Raw genomic sequence first — 19,542 nt, forward strand, 5'->3', positions numbered from 1 at the left:
GTCACCCCCCCCCCTACCCCCCCACCCCCAAAACAAAACAAAAAAAAACCCCAAACCCCCTCCCTTCCTACTCATAACATTGATAGAGGGGACACCTTTTCCTGCAAATCAACCAAAATTGACAGCAAAAATCATTAAATCAGGTCGAAATTAGTTGATTTAATGCTAATATTGCAAAAGCATGCTCAATCTGTGCTCAAGGTTTTTTTTTTTTTTTGCCCTAATCTTGCCTAAAAATTGGAAGGGCTTGGTATTTGTAAGTTTTAATTGTTAGGGTTAATTTAAGTATGGGGTTCTTTCAGTCCGTGGGAAAGATGTTTGTAGTACACTTCTGTATAGGATGGATGTTGGTTGATTTGGGAAAGATGTTTGTAGGACTTATTCCAACATACTTAGAGGATTCGAGGGACTAATTTTAATTTTCCATGATTTGGGGGGACTAATATCAAAATATGAAAGATTTGGGGACTGGTACCAGAAAAACCCTATTGTTTTCAGATCTTGATGGGATTATTTGTAGGAATATCTATATTCCTGTTATACCTAAAGAAGGGAAAGTAATAGTGGTCCACTTTTAAGCAGTCGTTTCGTATCATAACTCAGTGTGGAGAAGTTCTCTTGTGTTAATGATGAATCTAGAGATAACACCTTGGTGTGATGCCTTTTTTTAAAATTGCCCACATATGATTCGATCATATCTTTGGACATCCTACTTCTATTCTTGTCCAAAATTTTGCATCTAAGACATCTATCCAGTCAATGCAAGGAAGTCTTTCCTTATCGCAACCTCACAAAGGTTTAGTTCCCTGAGTTGACTCACAGGATATGGTCCGTGCTCAACAACTGCTCATCAATAACTGTGAGATGTTTGTGACTATATTAACCTTGATGTTGTTGTTAGCAAGGTTTTAAATATCGGTTATCGGGGATTTATCGGACGGCCAAAATCCTTATCGGATAGCGGAAATCGGGGATATATCGGGGATAAGTAGTATTTATCGGAGTGATATACTGAATGATGTGTATATATAATATAACAATTAAAAAATATAATCTAATCATGCTTAATGAAATATAAACATACCAAAATGTAAATCATCATGTTTAGAATCATTAACTAATTGTAGAAAGCAAAACTTGCATCATAGCCTTGAAAAAAATATAATGTTAGTCACAATTTGCCGATAATCCCGATAATCCCGATAAAAAAGTTTTACTTATCGGCCGATAAGTGCCGATAACGCCGATAAATCGCCGATAAACCTAGAAAAACGATAACCGATTAAAAATCTAATTTATCCTAGCGGAGAGCTCCCAAATCCGATAACTCGGCCGATAATATCGTTTATCGGCCGATATTTAAAACAGTGGTTGTTAGCACCTATAGATCCATAGGTTAATATGTATTGTTGTTGATCCACTATGACTTGTGATGTTTCATTAGCTTTAGCACCATACATAGAAATGTTTTATGTTTTTCTTGGATGGGCTACAGTGTGTCCCATACATAACCCTTGTGATTTTGGTTTATGTATACTGTGAGTTTGGCTGATTAATAGTCTGCAGTCAATTTCTTATTGTTTTGGTGCGATTTCTTCATGTAAAACCTACTGCCTCCAACTAAACTGGCGTTTACTTTCAGGCTAACGACATCAGAACAAAGGGAAAGGACCTGATACAGCCAGGAGCCAATATCCTGAGGGAGCAAATTGTCCCACTACGAACTTGGGTCTGTGATTCTAGCTTAATTGTTTTCTTTAAATTTTCTTTTTGTTTGTTTATTTCGTTGAAGTGATAGGAGTTAGTTTCAATCTGGATCTCACTTATATGGTGCTTTAGAATTGAACACAATATTCTATAGTGAACTTAGTTATGAACATCTCTGTAGACTAGATTATTTGTTACATGAACTGCACTGTTTTTTGGAGAAATTCCTAGTCTTTCTTGTTGTTGCTACAGATATCAACCATTGATTCTGATGGCCTGGTGTAAGTTTGATGATTATGATAAGCATTTCCTTTTTGTAGCAAGTGAACGAATATTGTGACATTATTTCGAACATCATTTCTTAGAGTTCTATCAAACTTATGTACAGTCCAATTACAGGTTGAGAACATGTCGAGGAAATGGCATATTGAAGGTGGTGGAGAAGTTAAAGAGAAGTCTATCGTAAAAGAGCTCTCAAAAATCTTAGGGCCCCGAACAACAGGCTGAATTATTTTCTTGTGCTTGTACAATAGAAGCGAGCTCATCTTATTGCTGAGTGTGTATTAGATAATATTAGCCGGAAGTCTTGAGTGTGCAGGGTTAACTTGTATACTGTTTGTATTTTAAGGACTGTTGGCATATTGGGGTATATAGTGAAGGATCGCTTGAAGGCTTATAGCAGTATAATAAAAAAGTTGGAAGTATCATGCCATTTAGGCAGTTCATGATAGCAGTCGGAATTTGTTTTGTTTGAACTTTTCTCTGGTAGATAATTATCCTTAAAAGGTACTTTTTGTGTATCTTTTGTTTTATTTTTTGTTTGAACTTTTCTCTGGTAGATAATTATCCTTAAAAAGTACTTTTTGTCTATCTTTTGTTTTATTTTTTGCTCTCCAGCTTGGTATGTATTTCTGCATCCAAAGTGCGCCATCCTTGCCTTTGTTCTCTATTATTTTTCATGTCTTAGGTTTCAATAGCTTAAACTTGTTAACCAATGTCTGTACTTTTATATCATGAAATGGTCTGTATTTATGCTAAGAGTGGCACTAGGGGCACACTCCTAACCACAACTCCAACTCCAACCACACCCTCTCTCTTTTGTTATAGTGCACCGGGCCTCACATAGGATTTTAAAATTTTAAAATCCCATGTGAGGCCCGGTGTACTGTAGCGAGAGAGAGGATATCGTTAAAGTTGTGGTTAGGGATGTGCCCCTATCATTTTCCTTTATGCTAAGACCCTCTTTGCGCAAAGCTTCTTCACGGGGAATTCTGCAGTAAGACACCATAAGAAACTTTACGCTATTTGTAATATGGTCAAAATATACTCGGTCTTTAACTAGCGGTTGAACCCATTTTCAGCATGAAGATTCAATAGAGCTTCCTACTGCAATCAATCCTTACGATCAAAGTACAAGTTATACCTGGAATATGTTTCATTGATAAGAAGTTAACAGAACACCCCCCAAGGATAAATGGTTATTACATCTTTTCCATTTCTACATGGATTTTTACTCAAATTCAAGGACCTTTACTCTGCATCTGTAACAATGTGATGCCGTTCTGCGTAGTTCTTTATTGTTTGGTTGATCCAAAATGTGCTTTACAGCTTTGCAATTACAGTGGCTATAACTATGGTAGAAACATTAATTCCTCATCGGTTCACTCCACCTGAAGAAGTAGTAGCAAAAGGATCCTCCTTCAAAATTGAAGGGTTTGTGGTTAGCAACCAAGTAAATAAAATGTATAAAGGGGAAAATTTGCAGAAATAGTTTCTAATCAGCTTCAAGTATTGTCTTTTACTTGTCGTACTTCCATTATACTCTTAAAAGTGAGTTTTTTTTTTTCAAAATCTTTATGAAAAGTAATTTTGGAAGCTTTTTGTTGACCATATTGTAGATAATTTGTCCACATAGTGAAATATTAGTTTAAAAACTGTTTTTTTTTAAATCCTCAACTAATCCAATATCCCCTACTCCTACAGCTACTGCATGCGCTATAAACAAACCCATGTTTACCAGTGTTCGCAACTAGTGATTATCCATAATTACCGTTAATTTGACTAGGAATTTCTTGAGAGTAAATAATTGACATTAATATGGCTATGCTTACCATTCTTCCTTTCTCCAAAATAATGCTGATTTCATGCAGGACTTGGAAAGACCTTGTTACTAGTTTGATGACCGACCTTGGAATCTACAAGTATGAAGCTCGTCCCCATATTTTTTTCACGCAGATTGGTTGTAATCCAAGCCAGATCCATACTTCCAAGCTTCTAGAATACGATTCAATTCGTATTTCTTCTTTCGAGGAAGGAATTTGATTGATGGCCTTGAGAAAGAGAGAAGAAACATGAGGGAAAGAATGTACACGCATGACTACAATAGATTATAACAACCAAAATACACAAGTTATGTGGACCAAGATCATAATTTACCTGATGAGAGGATCAAAAAAGCTTGTTAGTAATGTGTACCAACCAAGCATCACAAAATGCACAAGCCAATCAAGAATCACTGAAACTCCGACCTGCATAAAATTTAAAATTAGAGAGAATGAGGTAAAAGAAATGTAGTGGCAAATATGAACTAGCAGCAGTTTATCGATACCACGGACATGATGAAATCTTAATCTTGTCATTTAAGGCATAAAAACCGAGAGCACCACCATCTTATATAGTTTTCAAATTTAAGAAATGTCTACCCAGGGACGGACTCATATAGGGCCCAACAGGGCCCTGGCCCCCCTTGGATAACTAAAAAAGAACTAGGATTAATTGCATTTAAGTACCCTATATAGTTTCTCCTACTTTGCACTTATATACCCTCACTTGTATTTGGTAGCGCTTATACGCTCTAAAGTCTTTAAAACTTGCACGTACATGCCCTCACGTGTTTTTGACAATACTTACTTATGTACCCTAAAGTTATTAAAACTTGCACTCAAATTCCCTTACATTTTTAAAACTTCCACTTAAATACCCTAAAGGTTTTAAAACTTGCACTTATATATCCTCAGTTATGCAAACATGTGAATCTCCCATTATAAATTCTCATGAAACACTTGCATTCTAATTTTCACATTTGCATAATAAAGGATACTAATGTGCCAATTTTAAACAATTTAGGATATATAAATGGCACAATGAGGGTATGTACATGCAAAGCGAGTGAAACAATAAGGTATTTAAGTGCGATAAAGCCTATTGTTTTCCTAAGGATTAGATTAGGTTTAATTTTGTAACCTGAGAACAGTTTGAATTCACAGTTGAATCAGATAATGGATTTGAGTTAATTCCCTTCTTGACATAGGAAAGAAACAGCGAAGCTAGCCTCTTCTTGAAATACAAAACTACATGAATAAATAAAACTCCAATGCACAAATATGTATAAATCTATACTCAAATTCAAAGTCTTGTTATGTAATGATCTTAAGATGTTAATCATGTTGTAAATAGTTTATTCTTTCACTTGTTTAGACATTGCACAATTACGAAAATAAATACGAGTGAAGTTGCGAGTAACCATAAGAATAAATAGAGAGGGAGAGTAACCAATGGAGAGAAAACGGAACAAGACACCAGAGACCACTGTTTCTAGGTGTGCATGTGGATACATGTTTTTCTATGCACATATGTCATAAGTATGTCTTAGCAGAAAGAAAGGTAGGTAGAATTTTTGTAACAGCAAGTTTGACTCAAACACATGTACACATCAAGAGAAGAGAAATAACAATGCACGCAGAATAATAGTCACCTGTCTGAATATTGATGGAAGGATATTGGGGTGGCTCAGCATAACAGAGCCCAATGTCTTCACAAGAGGGCCAAACTGTATGACATCCTAAAAAGGCAAAGAATTTCCATTAACTTCAACTCAAAACAGTACCATAAATTTTTTATCGACAAGGAAATGAACTCCTACGTGTTCAGAAAACAGATTACATGAAACGTAAATATGTAACGAAGAGAGAATTTCTGACCAAATGTCACATTTCTAACCTGGAGGAATGGCCGAAGTACTGAATCCCCAAGGCTCTGGCAAAATGATACCAAGATTCAAAACGAACAAAATACTAAAGCAAAAAACAAAGATAAATTGTTCCGGGAAAGCTCAAGGAGGACTAAAGTTACCTGCATAGCCTGGAAATTATAGAAAAGAAGCTCGTTAATAAAAGTTGATGAAACGTCTGCATTTGGCCGGGCTGACATTGCTCTTTGAAACAACCATGAAGCACTTAAATTTGGCTGCAATTAACATTTCGGCTGCAATTAACAATTCGGCTGAGCTCTATAGATATGCAAACTAACATAAATAATGATGAGGAAAACACAAACCATATAAGGGTTCAGCAACCCCAAACTGTACTTATCCACGAAATCTCCAGATATTGCTTCATATATTCCTATGATAAAAATAAAAAAAAATCATAAAGAAAGAAGGATGTTACAACCTTTCTGCAGACATAAACACTAGCATGATCTTATAGTGACAAAATGTGCATAGGAATTAAATTTGATAACTATATGTGACCTCCATTAAACTACAGTTTAAGTTTTACCAAGATAATATCTTGCGTGACCATACAAGAAGAACATTTAACTTAATATTGATTATTTACAATTTCATCTTAGTTCGCTATATTTCAAAAAACCCAGGAAACCTCAAGCCCCTGAAAATTTTGCAAATCACCCCCTGATAAACTTCAGAAACTGCAAATAACATCATACAAGATTCATAAGAAAACTCATAAGAAAACCCTAAAAGTTTTTCTGAAAAAAACCACTGAGTTTTTCTGGAGAGGACCCCTGAAACGTTTTTTGCAGAAAACACCCTGGAAACTTTTTTCCAGAAGACCCCACAGGAATTTTTTTGCAGAAAAGATCCTGGAAAGTTTTTTATGAAACCTCCGAGAAATTTTTTTGCAGAAAACCCCTCGAAAGTTTTTTGCATCAAACCCCTGAAAAGATTTTTGAAGAAAACCCCTTGGAAAGTTTTTTGCAAAAACCCCCTATAAAGTTTTTTTAAGAAAACACCCTGGAAAGATTTTTTTACAGGAAAATCACTGCAAAGATTTAAAAAAAACAACCCGGAAAGCTTTTCTAAGAAAACCCCATGGGAAGTTTTTTACAGAAAACCCCCTGCAAAATCTTTTTGACAAAATCTCCAGGAAAGTTTTTTGCAGAAAACCCCTAGAACTTTTTTTGCAAAAAACCCCTGGAACTTTTTTTTGGCAGAAAACCCCTGGAACGTTTTTTTGCAGAAAACCATCACAGTTTTTTCCAGAAACCCCCGGAAAATATTTTGAAGAAATCACCTGGAAATTTTTTGCAGAGAACCCCATGTAAAGAGTTTTTGCACAAACCCACCTGGAAAGATTTTTTTGACTTCCCCTGGAATTTTTCGCCAAAAACCCCATGGAAAGTTTTTTCATTAAACCCCCTGGAAAGTTTTTTGTATACAGTCCCAGAATGCTTTTTCGTAAAAAAAACCCCTGGAAAGACTTTTTGCAGAAACTCCCCTGAAGTATTTTTGCAAAAACCCCTGGAAATTTTTTTTGCTGAAAACCCCAAAGAAAGTTTTTGCAGAAACTACCTGGATCATTATTGCAGAAAACCCCCTGGAAAGTTTTTGCAGAAAACACCCTGAATTTTTTTCACAAAGAAACCCCAGGCCATTTTTTTTTGCAAAAGAACCTGCAGGAAAGTTTTTTAGAACCTCTTGGAAATATTTTTGCAGAAAAGCACCTGGAAAGTTTTTTGCAAAAGATCCCTGGAGAGTTTTTTATGAAAACCCCCCTAGATTTTTCTTGTAAAACCCCCTGCAGAGGGTTTTTATAGAACCCCCAGGAAAGTTTTTCTAGAAAACCCCCTGAAAGTATTGTTGCAGAAAATCCCCTGGAAAGTATTTTTGCAGAAAATCCCCTGAATAATTTTTTTACAGAAAACCCTCCGGAAAACGAACAGGAGCTCTGCTTCCTACATCCTTTGACAGAAAAATTGGAAAATCTTCAACAATGAGGTCTTGAACCTTATTTTTGTGTCAACAGGATAGACAAACTTTTTTTAAGCTTTGACCAAATAGAACAACTAACAGGAACAATAACAAATGGAAGAATTAGTATGACACGGCGATCTTCCAATTGAGAAGTATGGCAATTTAACGATCACGTAAGAAACAAGGCCACCTAACAGGATAGTAGGATACACAGTCCCCAGAAAGCAAGTATAGGGGCATACATACATCACTCATAACCCATACTCCGTTACATGTAGTTTATTATCTTTTTGCATCACGCCATTGCTAGCTAACCCAATGACTGAAATAAGCTTATTTTAGAGGAAAACTCAAGAAAAATATTAATACATTGGTTATCTTGAAAATCATATTCTTAACTGGGGATAAGTAAATGGCCATGTTTCCTCATAATCACAGGAAATTTAGGCTTATACAACCAGCAAATTATCTAAAAAAATTTACCAGACCAAAAAGATTCCCACATGAAAGCAAAATCTCATCATATTTACTATAAAGAATTGTCAAGTGCCAACAAATTCTTTTTTTAATACTTTAACGATTTTAGATTGTACTCTTAGTTAGCTGAGCTTATCATGTTTCTATCTTGAAGTTGCAGATGCTATAAATCTATGGGAAATACCATTTGATAGTCTACTCAGGTGTCTGGTCATGCTACCAAAACCTCCAAAAGAAACCGGGGACTGGATGCCGCTGGCATCACCAACCTGCATAGAATAATTATAAAAATATGATATTGTAGCTGAGAGCTTTACAGAATAAAAACATTGTCGATGTTTTTAGATAACCTGTATAATACGGTCAAATGCTGCTGGAAGCGGGCTGAAAAAAAGTTCATCCACTCAGTTAAGTAGAGAGAGACCTCAGATCTTGAAATAAATTGCTACAGTAACTTCTTGTCAGAACTAAAGTAATCATGCTGTGATTATAGCTAACACGAGATAGCTCTACAAATACAGCTAACATGACAAAGCTCAAAGAATTTCCCTTGCTTTCATTAATCTAGAGAATATAGGCAATGTTGGCCTTCTTGTTTTGATGATGTTTAACAAACAATTTATCACTAATGTTGTTTGTCTAGTGTTTGTGTTTTCGTATTTATTCTAGGCAAACAACGTGTTGGAGGATGGATGGAATTGTGCATTTACGATCATATCCAATGGAGGTTGGCGGAATAGTGGAGGCCTTGCTATCAAGTTAAAGATCCAATTACAAGCTTCATCCTAGTTTACCAAGTTGAGCTACAATGAAGGCTATCAAGTTAAAGATCCAATTACAAGCTTCATCCTAGTTTACCAAGTTGAGCTACAATGAAGATCAATATCTAGCTTGGGTAACATTTAGTTTAGGAGTTTATATTATGTGTGTTAGTACTTTAAGCTCAATCATATACACACATACACGTTTTGATTTTGTATATATATAGTTATATATATACATATATATTTTGGTTTGATAGTTTTCAAGTTTTAATATTAAACAATTTAATATAATTAGAAAACATATTTTTGTTTCATACTTATATGCATATATATGATTTTATCAATATCAATTTTATTTAGTTCAATGAAATCATGTTTTAGTGCATTATATATGTATTTTGATAAAATACTACACTCATTGTTTATAGACTTCATAATAATAGTTTATATCTTTCTTCAAGTCTATAGAATCATTTTGTAATGTTTCAAAACATGGTTTAGCCAAAATGTCAAAATTCATATGTTTACATTTTCGTGTTTTGGCCTATTTTGTAAAATGATGATATTTTTTATTTGGGAAGTCTTTTTTGGAAACCAGTCGTCGTAGCATGTTTATTATCATGTCTACAATCATTCCCCAAAGTTTTATATTTTTTAAAATTTATTTGATATTTTTAAACAGGGGTTTAAAATCAAAAAATCAACTTTCAAACTGTTCTGTTCATGTATCAGTTTGCGATCGACCGTCACAGTCGACCGCACCTGAGTTTTTACCTATGGAGTCAAACAGAAACTTTCGCAGTCGACCATCACGGTCGACCGTCAGCTCGAATTTTCCCACGGTCGACTTGTTTTTTTGTTGCTCGCGGTCGACTGCCGCGGTCGCCCGCCGAACTAATGATTGCTTTCTAACGGCTAGTTTCCAGAGCTGTTGCTGAGTTGGTTTTTTGGTCATTTCTTGGTTTTCTCTTGGCTTTGGGGTTTCATATAAATACCCCCTTATACCTCAGTTCTTAAAAACCAAGAAGTTTTTAAACAAGTTTTAAACAAGGGTTTAAGTGTGTTTAGTGTTTGTTTGGTTTGTGAAGAAGTTTTCACAAGTGGAGGAGATCACCTTCTTGTTTGGGCTTCAATCTCCATCTCTCCATCTTGTCATCTATTGAGAAGTTTTCTAAACTCTTATCTAGCTTTACATTTGCTCAGTTATTTGATTATCATTCTTTAAAGCTAGTTTTTATATTGAGTTTAGATTTGATTTGAGTTTCTCATTGTTACACACACCCACTTGAGATTATTGTATTTTCATACATATTATAATTGGGTTGGTGAGAGTTGTAACAATTGAGTATGAGCTTTTATTGTGTTCTCATCCATATTAGAGAACAACCATTCTTTGTATTGTGCTTAATCGTGAGATCACTTTGTAATACATTTGTACACCGAGAGGAGTGTGGTGAGAGTCAGGAATCGTTCCAAGAGGAGTGACGTCGGTTGACGAACCTAAGGAGAGGTTGTAACCGAGCACTTGAGGGAGACACGACTAGGTCCAACACTTGTGAGGGTGTAGAGTGGGTTTGCAAGAGTGTGAGTTGTAGAGTTTTCGGTTAGCTAGAAAACCGAGTGTGTAGAAGTTCCGGCTTCCAAACCGGATTGTGATAGTGGATTTCTCCCCGGGAGTGGGGAGCGGAGACATAGGACGGAAGGTCCGAACTCCGTGATCATATTGCTTGTTTGAGTTTGGCTTAGCACACTTATATTTGTTCATCTTTATAGCCTTTCTCTCATTGTTTATTTCATCCACTATATCATTTGTTTATGTTACCCTTGTGTTTGCATATCCTTGCATATATCACATAGTATACCTCTTTGCTAGGATATATCACCTAGTGTATATTGCATATTCTTGCACTTAACTCTTTGTATATCTATCTTACAAGAATATATTTGTTAATTAGTTTTAATTGACATAAAATTGGATTAGATTAGCATAAGACCCTAATCACCCCCCTCTAGGGTCTAACAGGCAAGAGCCATTTTCTTTAGTGAGAACCAGCAATTATATTTCCTTTTTCGTGTCAGGAGATAGAACATCGCTGCGCTAGAACATATGTGAAGACCTCCACTAAATGACTTCTGTGTCTCCCATAGATTCAGACTCTTTCTAGTAAAAGATTCTTTACAGTACAGGAATATTCATATTATATGGAAATTCCTAAATTTTCTCAAAAGAAAACTCTTTGATTAGATCGCGGTTTGCTAAAATCTAGAAAGGCCAATATGTAATATTTGGTAATTGGTATATAACAACTATAAAGATGTTGTGCAAATCTAAGGTCTTTTGACAAAATCTCCAAGGAAAGACTCTGTATCATATCCAAACAACTGATTCAATGATCATATCTTGACTTATGTCATAGTTCCAAGAGTAGACTACACCATATAAAGAGCAATCAACTATGAAGTATTCCTTTCTGAAAATAATCATCTATTGTTGATGTTATATAGCAATCATACACCTCACGGCCATAAGATGTATGGCACGCCACTTTTAAAATAACATAATATCTCTTTAACTTTTCCTCTATGTGGGTGTTTATCATGTGAAATAAACACTTAAGCTTTTTTTCTTTTTTAAATAAACAAGCTGAAACTTATGTAGGACAGCATAGAATTAAAAGAATTAGCTCAATAAATATGGCCGCAGGTGCATAGGGCTTAAAATATCAACTAATTATAAGCAAGAAGAATGTATCAGTAAAATTTGAGAACTTGCCTGGATTAAGGTATTTTTATTATGATGTTAAATCAAAGGAGAAAAAGGAAACTAATAAACAAAGCAAGTAAATACAAGCTGTCGTTAAAGACAGCTATATCAAAGTTTAACATGATATGACACATATACTTTCTTCAATATGAGAAAGTTCTAACCTGTCACGGTAAGTGGGGAAAATGCCAAAATTAACTCTTAGAATCTCCAATTTGTCCAAAGCTACTCCCTGAAACAGAACAGAAGATGGTCGCCAACTTTTTTCCAGCAAAGGAAAACTATAATAAATGAAAATCATGTATAAAATACAGTTTAAAACAGCCTAATGCATAATGATCATTGATGAACATTACGTGCAAGTAAACATTGGTCGGTAGATTGAATCTATTAGAATATAAAAATATAACCCTAAAAATTTAAAGCGGATTTTCTAAAAATTGTCACTGATGCATGAGTCCAGGTTTTGGGCCATAAAAAGGTCACTCAACCTACGAAGACATGTTAGACTATAAAAATATAACCATAAACCCTCACCACAACTTTGGAGTTGTGATGTAATGGTTAGAAGGACTCTAAGAGAATCAAATCTATAAACAGATTTTAGAATAGATCATGTATTATTTCTCATCTTACAATAATTTTCAATACTAAATGGTGGGCATATTTCAGATCAATCTTTTCAAACAGGGTATATCACAAGAAAGGAATTGATCACAGTTGCAATGAGTCAATTAATCATGGATTCGGATCCTCTCTGCTACCAAAAAAGTAGTGGAGGGAGCGCTATTTACTCACAACCATTGATTATCTAGTGGGTGAGTACGATTTTTTTTTCTTCTTTGAGTGCAAATTAGGAATGAGTACAAGACAAGGGTTACGATGAGTGTTCAATTTAGTGCTCGATTTAGAATGTATCAATATCACCCACTAGATAATCAACAGTTGAGATTAAAAGTAGTGGTCTATCCACTATTTTTGTGTAGTGAAGAGGATCTAAATTCATTAATCATGAGTTATATATTAAGGTTTAAGCTAGTCTTACAAAATATTGAAGAATTTCATGTTGTATAATGGATTTAAAATCCGACGGGCAATGTCATATTGCTTGTCTCATTGCCTTATCATTTTTGGCTAGTTTCCTAAAACACCCTAAAAATGAAGGCAGTGATTTTATGCACACTATAACCCTTCCGCACCCCGCACCCCCAACCCCCCCAGAAGCAAGGTATAATTGAAGAGTTTGTTTTCTTTACCCATTAAAAAGAGAACTAGTTAGTATGAATTTCGCAAGACTTGTTTAACATGAAAAAGTCTCCCATAAGTCCTACATCCCTGAGAAAATAAGCAATCATACATTCGTTATAACAGAACTTAAAGCATTCAATATCAGATATGGAATGCATGACTGCCACTAAATCCACAAGTATAAACATCATACAGCAGATCCTAAACTTAAAATAAAAAGATGACAAATTATGTCAATAATAAAGCAACAGCAGAGGAGAGGACTAAACCTGGTAATCCGGCATTGAATCCCAATAGTCTTCTAATAGCTCTTCTAGCCTTGGAGCGCCAGGTTGTGGAGCAACATAAGTGAAGAGGTAAGTAGTTCTATCTGTGGGACCAGAACCAGCAGGAAATGCCTACAAATTTGATCAATTGGAAATGTGAAGCCAGATCTCACCAATGTAGTGATGTCAAACTTCAATAATCAAGATAATCGGATTTCTATGTTTGAGTCCGGATGTTATGAGAAATATTCAGATTCTCCGTATGTGAGATTTAAGAAATTCTATTGTGGCTCAGTTGCTGCAAACTATTTATCATGCTCTCAGCTCGTATAGGGCTATTTAGGCCATTTATAAAATTTCTGTAGAGTGTTCTTATAATATTAACAATTTATTAGATTTAGTTAGATTGCTTTTCCATTTATCTGAAAACTCAAAACTTGGACATAGCTAATGCTTGCATGAATATTAGTTGGACGATATTAAATTAGGTATGCTCAAAGCACGGGCTTTTAGAGCTGGTTATGTTCTGTCCGCCTTTAACCCTCTTTTCTGCCAGCCACAGATATAATAAGGCATAGTGATAACTCAAGAGGAACATCTGCTTTTTTGCAAGAGAAAAATACATGAGTAGAATGAAATCTAGGTGAGATACAAGGAGAAGGAGGCTTGGTAAAAAGGTAGAGAAAGCTGCAGTTGAAGAATTAAATCCCGTATATAAATACACTAGCTTTAAGCCTTTAGTAGTGAGTTCATACGATAATTTATTTCCAAGGCTATATCCATAACATTACATGATAAAAAGATGATTTTTCATCCAGCATACTCAAGGAATTCATGTTGTGCTCTTCCAAATAGGACTTACCTCCCAAAAATATTGCAAAAGTGAGTTCCCCATCTTCTTCACTGTTGCGTTACTAAATATAATGTCACTTGTTGTGTTCTCCTTGAAACCACGAGCACAAGAGCCTACTACAAGGCAAAATCCATCTGGTTTTCTGCCCAATCTGATCTACAAGGAAAGAAAAGAGATTATGGAATTAGCAGGTCAAAGAAAAAAGCTAACACTAAAAGGACTCAAATTCGTGATCAATTTTCCATGAATATACTACACCATGTCAACAGACAAATAACTGTGCACAACAAAACAGCATGCACATAAATACGGTTATGGTTTTACGCACATAACATAACTAATAATTGAGGTAAGTTTTTAAAAGAAACAGTTTCTTAGAGTCCAAATATGCGTTTACAAGACTATAATCCTAGCTTACAATATGCCATCTACTACTACTGTGCATCCTTTGAGCCTGATGGAATATGAGAAGAGAGTTTGTTGGATGCATGCAACAGCCAAAATCATGGAACTTGTTGCATGAAAGGGTTATTCGTTTCATGCAGTCTAAAATTCACTATTCATGAGCTACAATTCACGATTTTTATCGCTCGTTTCAACCGGAGGGAAAAACATTTCGCGGAGTCCAAAATTAACAATTTCATGAGCTATAACCTACGATTTTTTATCATTTTTAGTCATTCCGATTTCCGACCCATCAGAAAATAAATTAGCGGAGTCCAAAATTCATGATTTCATGAGCTATTTCCCACGATTTTTTGTCGTTTTTATTCATTTTGACCCATTGGCAAATAACTTCGCGGAGTCTAAAATTATAATTTCATTAACTATAACTCATGATTTTTGATCATTTTTTATCATTCCGACCCATTAGAAAATAATTCGCGAAGGCCAAAATACATGATTAATGAACTATAGTCCAAGATATTTGGCCATTTTTAGTCGTTTCGACCCATTGACAGATATTTTCGCGGAGGTCAAAATACACGATTAATGAACTATTACCCAAGATATTCAGCCATTTTTAGTCATTTTGACCTATTACCAAATAATTTCGTGGAGTCTAAAATTCATAATTCCATGAGCTATATTTCAAAAAATTTGGCCATTTTAGTCGTGTTGGCCCATTGTCAAATAATTTCATGGAGTCTAAATTCACGATTTCATGAGCTATAACCCACGATTTTCGTCCATTTTTATTTGTTTCATCACATTGGCAAATAATTTTGCGGAGTCCGGAATTCATAATTTTATAAGCTATCACCCATCATTTTTAGCTAATTTTATTCTTTCGACACATTAGCAAATAATTGTGGAGTCCAAAATTCACCATTTCTAAGCTACAACCCACAGTCTTTATTCATTTTCATTCGTTTTGACCCAAGAAAAAAATTCCTGGAGTGCAAAATTCACAATTTTATGAACTATAACCCATGATTTTTTGTTCTTTTTAGTTGTTCAGATCCATTCGCAAATACTTTCGCGGAGGTAAAACTTCATGATTTCATGAGTTTAAACCTATAATTTTTTTACCATTTTTATTTGTTTCAACCCATTGGCAAAAAATTTCATTAAGTCCGAAATCCGAGATTTCATGAACTATAACCCACAACTTTTGGTCATTCTCAGTCGTTTCTACCCATCGATAAATAATTTCGCGGAGCTTAAAATTCACGATTCATGAGCTTTAACCCAAGATCTTCTGCTTTTTTTAGTTGTTTCGACCCATCGGCAAATAATTTTGCGGTGTCTAAAATTCATTTCATGAGCTCTAACCAACAAGTTTTGGCCATTTTTACTCATTGCGATCCATTGGAAAATGATTTCACAAAGTCTAAATTTACTATTTCATGAGCTACTACACGATTTTGTCTTTTTGTCATTCCATCCCATCGATAAATAATTTTCAGAGTCCAAAATTCACAATTCCATGAATTGTAACCCATGTTTTTTGACCGTTTTTATTCATTTCGACCTATTAGTAAATAGTTTCGCAAATTCCAAAAATCACGATTTCATTGAGCTAACCCATGACTTTTTGCCATTATTAGTCATTTCTACCCATTAAAAAATAATTTTGCGGAATCCAAAATTCAAGATTTCATGAGCTATAGCCCAAGATTTTTGGTCATTTTTATTCGTTACGACCTATTGGCAAATAATTTTGAGAAGTCTAAAATTCACAATATCATGAGCTATAATCCAAGATTTTTAACCATTTTCAATCGTTTTGACCCATTGACAAATAATTTCACGGACACCAAAATTTATAATTTTATGAGTTATAACATTTTTGGCCACATTTATTCATTTTGACCCATTGACAAATAATTTTGCGAACTCCACAATTCACCATTCATAAGCTATAGGCCACAATTTTTTTTCATTTTCATTCGTTTCGTTTGAAGATGTAAAAATTCATAGTTTCGTTAGCTATAACCCACGATTGTTGACCATATCATTCATTTCAAACCATTGATAAATAATTTTGTGACGTCCAAAACTCATGATTTCATGAGGTATAATTCAAAAAAATTATCGTTTGCATTTATTTTAACCCCATAGGCAAATAATTTCACGAAGCTCAAAATTCACGATTTTATGAACTATAACTCATGATTTTCATACATTTTTATTCGGTTCATCATATTAGTAAATAATTTTGCAAGTCAAATTCACCATTTTATTAGATATATAACCCATGATTTTTGACCATTTTATTAGTTTCGACCATTGATAAATAATTTCATAGTCTGAAATTCACGATTTTTTGAGTTATAACTCATGATTTTTAGCCATTTTTATTCGTTTCATCCTATTAAAAAATATATTTACGAGTAAGAAAATCATGATTTTATAAACTATACCTATAATTTTTGGTCTTTTTTGTCGTTTTGACTCAATAGCAAATACTTTTGTGGAGTCCAGAATTGACCATTTCATAAGCTATTACCTACGAGTTTTCAACATTTTTAGTCGTTTTGACACATTCGAAAAATGATTTTCATGAGCAGTAAACCCGACTTTAGGCTATTTTTATTCGATTAGACCTATTGGCAAATAATTTTACGGAGCTCAAAATTCATGAGCTATAACCCAAAATTTTAGGTAATTTTTATTTGTTTTGACACATTAGCAACTAATTTTATGTAATCTGAAATCAGTAATTTCAAGAGCTATAACCCATAATTTTTTATCATTTTTATCATTTCCTACACATTGATAAGCAATTTCGAAGAGTTCAAAATTCACGAATTCATGAGCTTTAACTCACAATTTATGGCTATTTTTCTTCGTTTCAATCCATAGGCAAATAATTTTCCATAGGTCAAGACTTACCATTTAATGAGCTATAAGGCATTATTTTTGTTTATTTTTATTCATATTGACCCAAGGGAAAAATATTTCATAGATGTAAAAATTCACAATTTTAGTAGTTAAAACTGATATTTTTCACCGTTTCGTTCCTTTTGACACATTGGTACATATTTCGCGGAGTCCAAAATTCATAATTTCATGAGAGATATAACACAATTTTCGTCCATTTTATTCGTTTTGACCAATTGGTTAATAATTTCTCGAAATCCAAAATTTACAACTCATAAACTATAACACATAATTTTTATCCATTTTTATTCATTTTGACCTTAAGTGAAAAAAGTTTTGTGAAAATAAAAATTCATGGTTTCATTAGCTATAACCGATGTTTTTTAGCTATTTTATTTGTTTAGACCCATTGGCATTTCGTAGAGCCCAAAATTAACAATTTCATGTGCTATAACCCACGATTTTTTTCCTACTTTTATTCATTTCATCCTACTGGTAAATAATTTCTTAAGTCAAAAAATCACGATTTCATGAGCTATTATCCATGTTTTTTGGCCATTTTTTGTCGTTTTGACCCATTGGTAAATAATTTCTTAAAGTCTAAAATTTTCTATTTTATGAGCTATAACCCACAATTTTTTTCATTTTGACCCAAGGGAATAAATTTTCATGGAGGTAAAAATTCACGATTTCATTAGCTCTAACCCATGATTTTTTGTCATTTTACAAAGTCTAACATGATTTCATGAGCTATAATCCATAAATTTTTAGCATTTTTAGTCATTTCGACTCATTAGCAAAAAAACTTTATTGTGTCAAAATTCATGATCCCATAAGCTATACAGCCCACGATTTTTTACCATTTTTCATTCGATTAGACCCATTAGCATATAATTTCACAGAGTCTAAAATTTATGACTTCATGAGGGATAACTCATGATTTTTGGTCATTTTTCATTGTTCTGAGTCATTAGCAGATAATTTTGCGAAGAACAAAACTCACAATTTCATGAGCTATAACCTATGATTTTTTATCATTTTCAGTCGTTTCTTCTCATGACAAATAATTTTGTGAAGTCCAAATTCATGAGCTATATTCCACAATTTCTAGCCATTTTAGTCGTTCCTACCCATGCCAAATTATTTTGCTGAGCCTAAATTTGTGAGCTGGAAAATAATTTTGTGATGTCTAAATTCATGAGTTATATTCCACAATTTTTAGTTATTTTTAGTCGTTTCTAGCCATGCTAAATAATTTTGCTAAGTTTAAATTCATGAGCTATATTCCATGACTTTTAGTCATTTTTAGTCGTTTCAACTCATTGTCAAATAATTTCGTTGAATCTAAAATTCACAATTTCATAAGCTACAACCCACGATTTTTGTTCATTTTTATTCATTTCATCCCACTAATAAATAATTTTGCAAAGTCAAAAATTCATAATTTCATGAGATAAATAACCAACGATATTTTGCCTTTTTATTCTTTTGACATACTAGCAAATAATTTCGCGAAGTCCAAATTTTACCATTTCATGAGTTATAACCCACAATTTTTATTCAATTTCGTTCGTTTTGACCTAAGGGAAAAAATTTCACGGAGGTGAAAATTCACGATTTCATATCATAATTTTTGGCCATTTTATTTTTTTGGCCCATTGGCAAATAATTTTACAGTCTTACACGATTTCATGAACTATAATCTTTAACTTTTAGTCATTGTTAATCGTTTCGACCCATTAAGGAGTCAAAAATTTCATGATATTTTACCAATTTTATTCGATTAGACCTATTAATAAATAATTTCACAGAATCCAAAATTCACGATTTTATAAACTATAATCCATGATTTTTTACCATTTTTAGTCGTTTCGACCCATTAACAAATAATTTCGTAGAGTTTAAAATTCACGATTTCATGAGCGATATTCCACAACTTTTGACCATTTTGTTATAATTAGTATTTGGGTTATCAGGTCATGGCCCATTAGCCCATTAGCCTATTACTCATATGTACTCCTATATAAACCCATGTTAATGAATGAAAGTGGTAGACTCTCTCATTTTTTACTTCTAACATGGTATCAGAGCCCTAACCCTAACTCCTAACTCCTAGCCGCCAAAAAAAACTCATTGTAATC

At 33.9% G+C, this 19,542-nt stretch overlaps 2 protein-coding genes across 3 annotated transcripts in view; one reads left to right on the forward strand and one right to left on the reverse strand.

The window, feature by feature from the left end:
* Positions 1-2,462, forward strand: part of LOC109822540 — a 5,738-nt gene extending 3,276 nt beyond the window's left edge. Inside the window, exons 4-5 of the mRNA XM_020388758.1 lie at positions 1,643-1,729; positions 2,107-2,462. Of these exons, the coding sequence (XP_020244347.1) occupies positions 1,643-1,729; positions 2,107-2,214 (195 nt within the window). The 3' untranslated portion in view covers positions 2,215-2,462. The remainder of the gene's footprint in view (positions 1-1,642; positions 1,730-2,106) is intronic.
* Positions 3,128-19,542, reverse strand: part of LOC109822126 — a 33,767-nt gene continuing 17,352 nt past the window's right edge. The window contains exons 8-19 of one of the 2 annotated variants that reach the window (XM_020388289.1): positions 14,084-14,230; positions 13,225-13,353; positions 11,872-11,939; positions 8,530-8,563; positions 8,364-8,448; positions 6,043-6,110; positions 5,839-5,952; positions 5,707-5,742; positions 5,462-5,548; positions 4,144-4,235; positions 3,819-4,037; positions 3,128-3,405 (exon numbers count right to left, since the gene is read on the reverse strand). In XM_020388289.1, the coding sequence (XP_020243878.1) occupies positions 3,935-4,037; positions 4,144-4,235; positions 5,462-5,548; positions 5,707-5,742; positions 5,839-5,952; positions 6,043-6,110; positions 8,364-8,448; positions 8,530-8,563; positions 11,872-11,939; positions 13,225-13,353; positions 14,084-14,230 (963 nt within the window). In that variant the 3' untranslated portion in view covers positions 3,128-3,405; positions 3,819-3,934. Of the gene's footprint in view, positions 3,406-3,818; positions 4,038-4,143; positions 4,236-5,461; positions 5,549-5,706; positions 5,743-5,838; positions 5,953-6,042; positions 6,111-8,363; positions 8,449-8,529; positions 8,564-11,871; positions 11,940-13,224; positions 13,354-14,083; positions 14,231-19,542 lie in introns of those variants that run through there. The other variant, XM_020388290.1, reaches the window with a different exon arrangement.

Source organism: Asparagus officinalis, chromosome 8 (genome assembly GCF_001876935.1).
Source record: "Asparagus officinalis chromosome 8, Aspof.V1, whole genome shotgun sequence".
Classification (NCBI taxonomy): Eukaryota; Viridiplantae; Streptophyta; class Magnoliopsida; order Asparagales; family Asparagaceae; genus Asparagus; species Asparagus officinalis.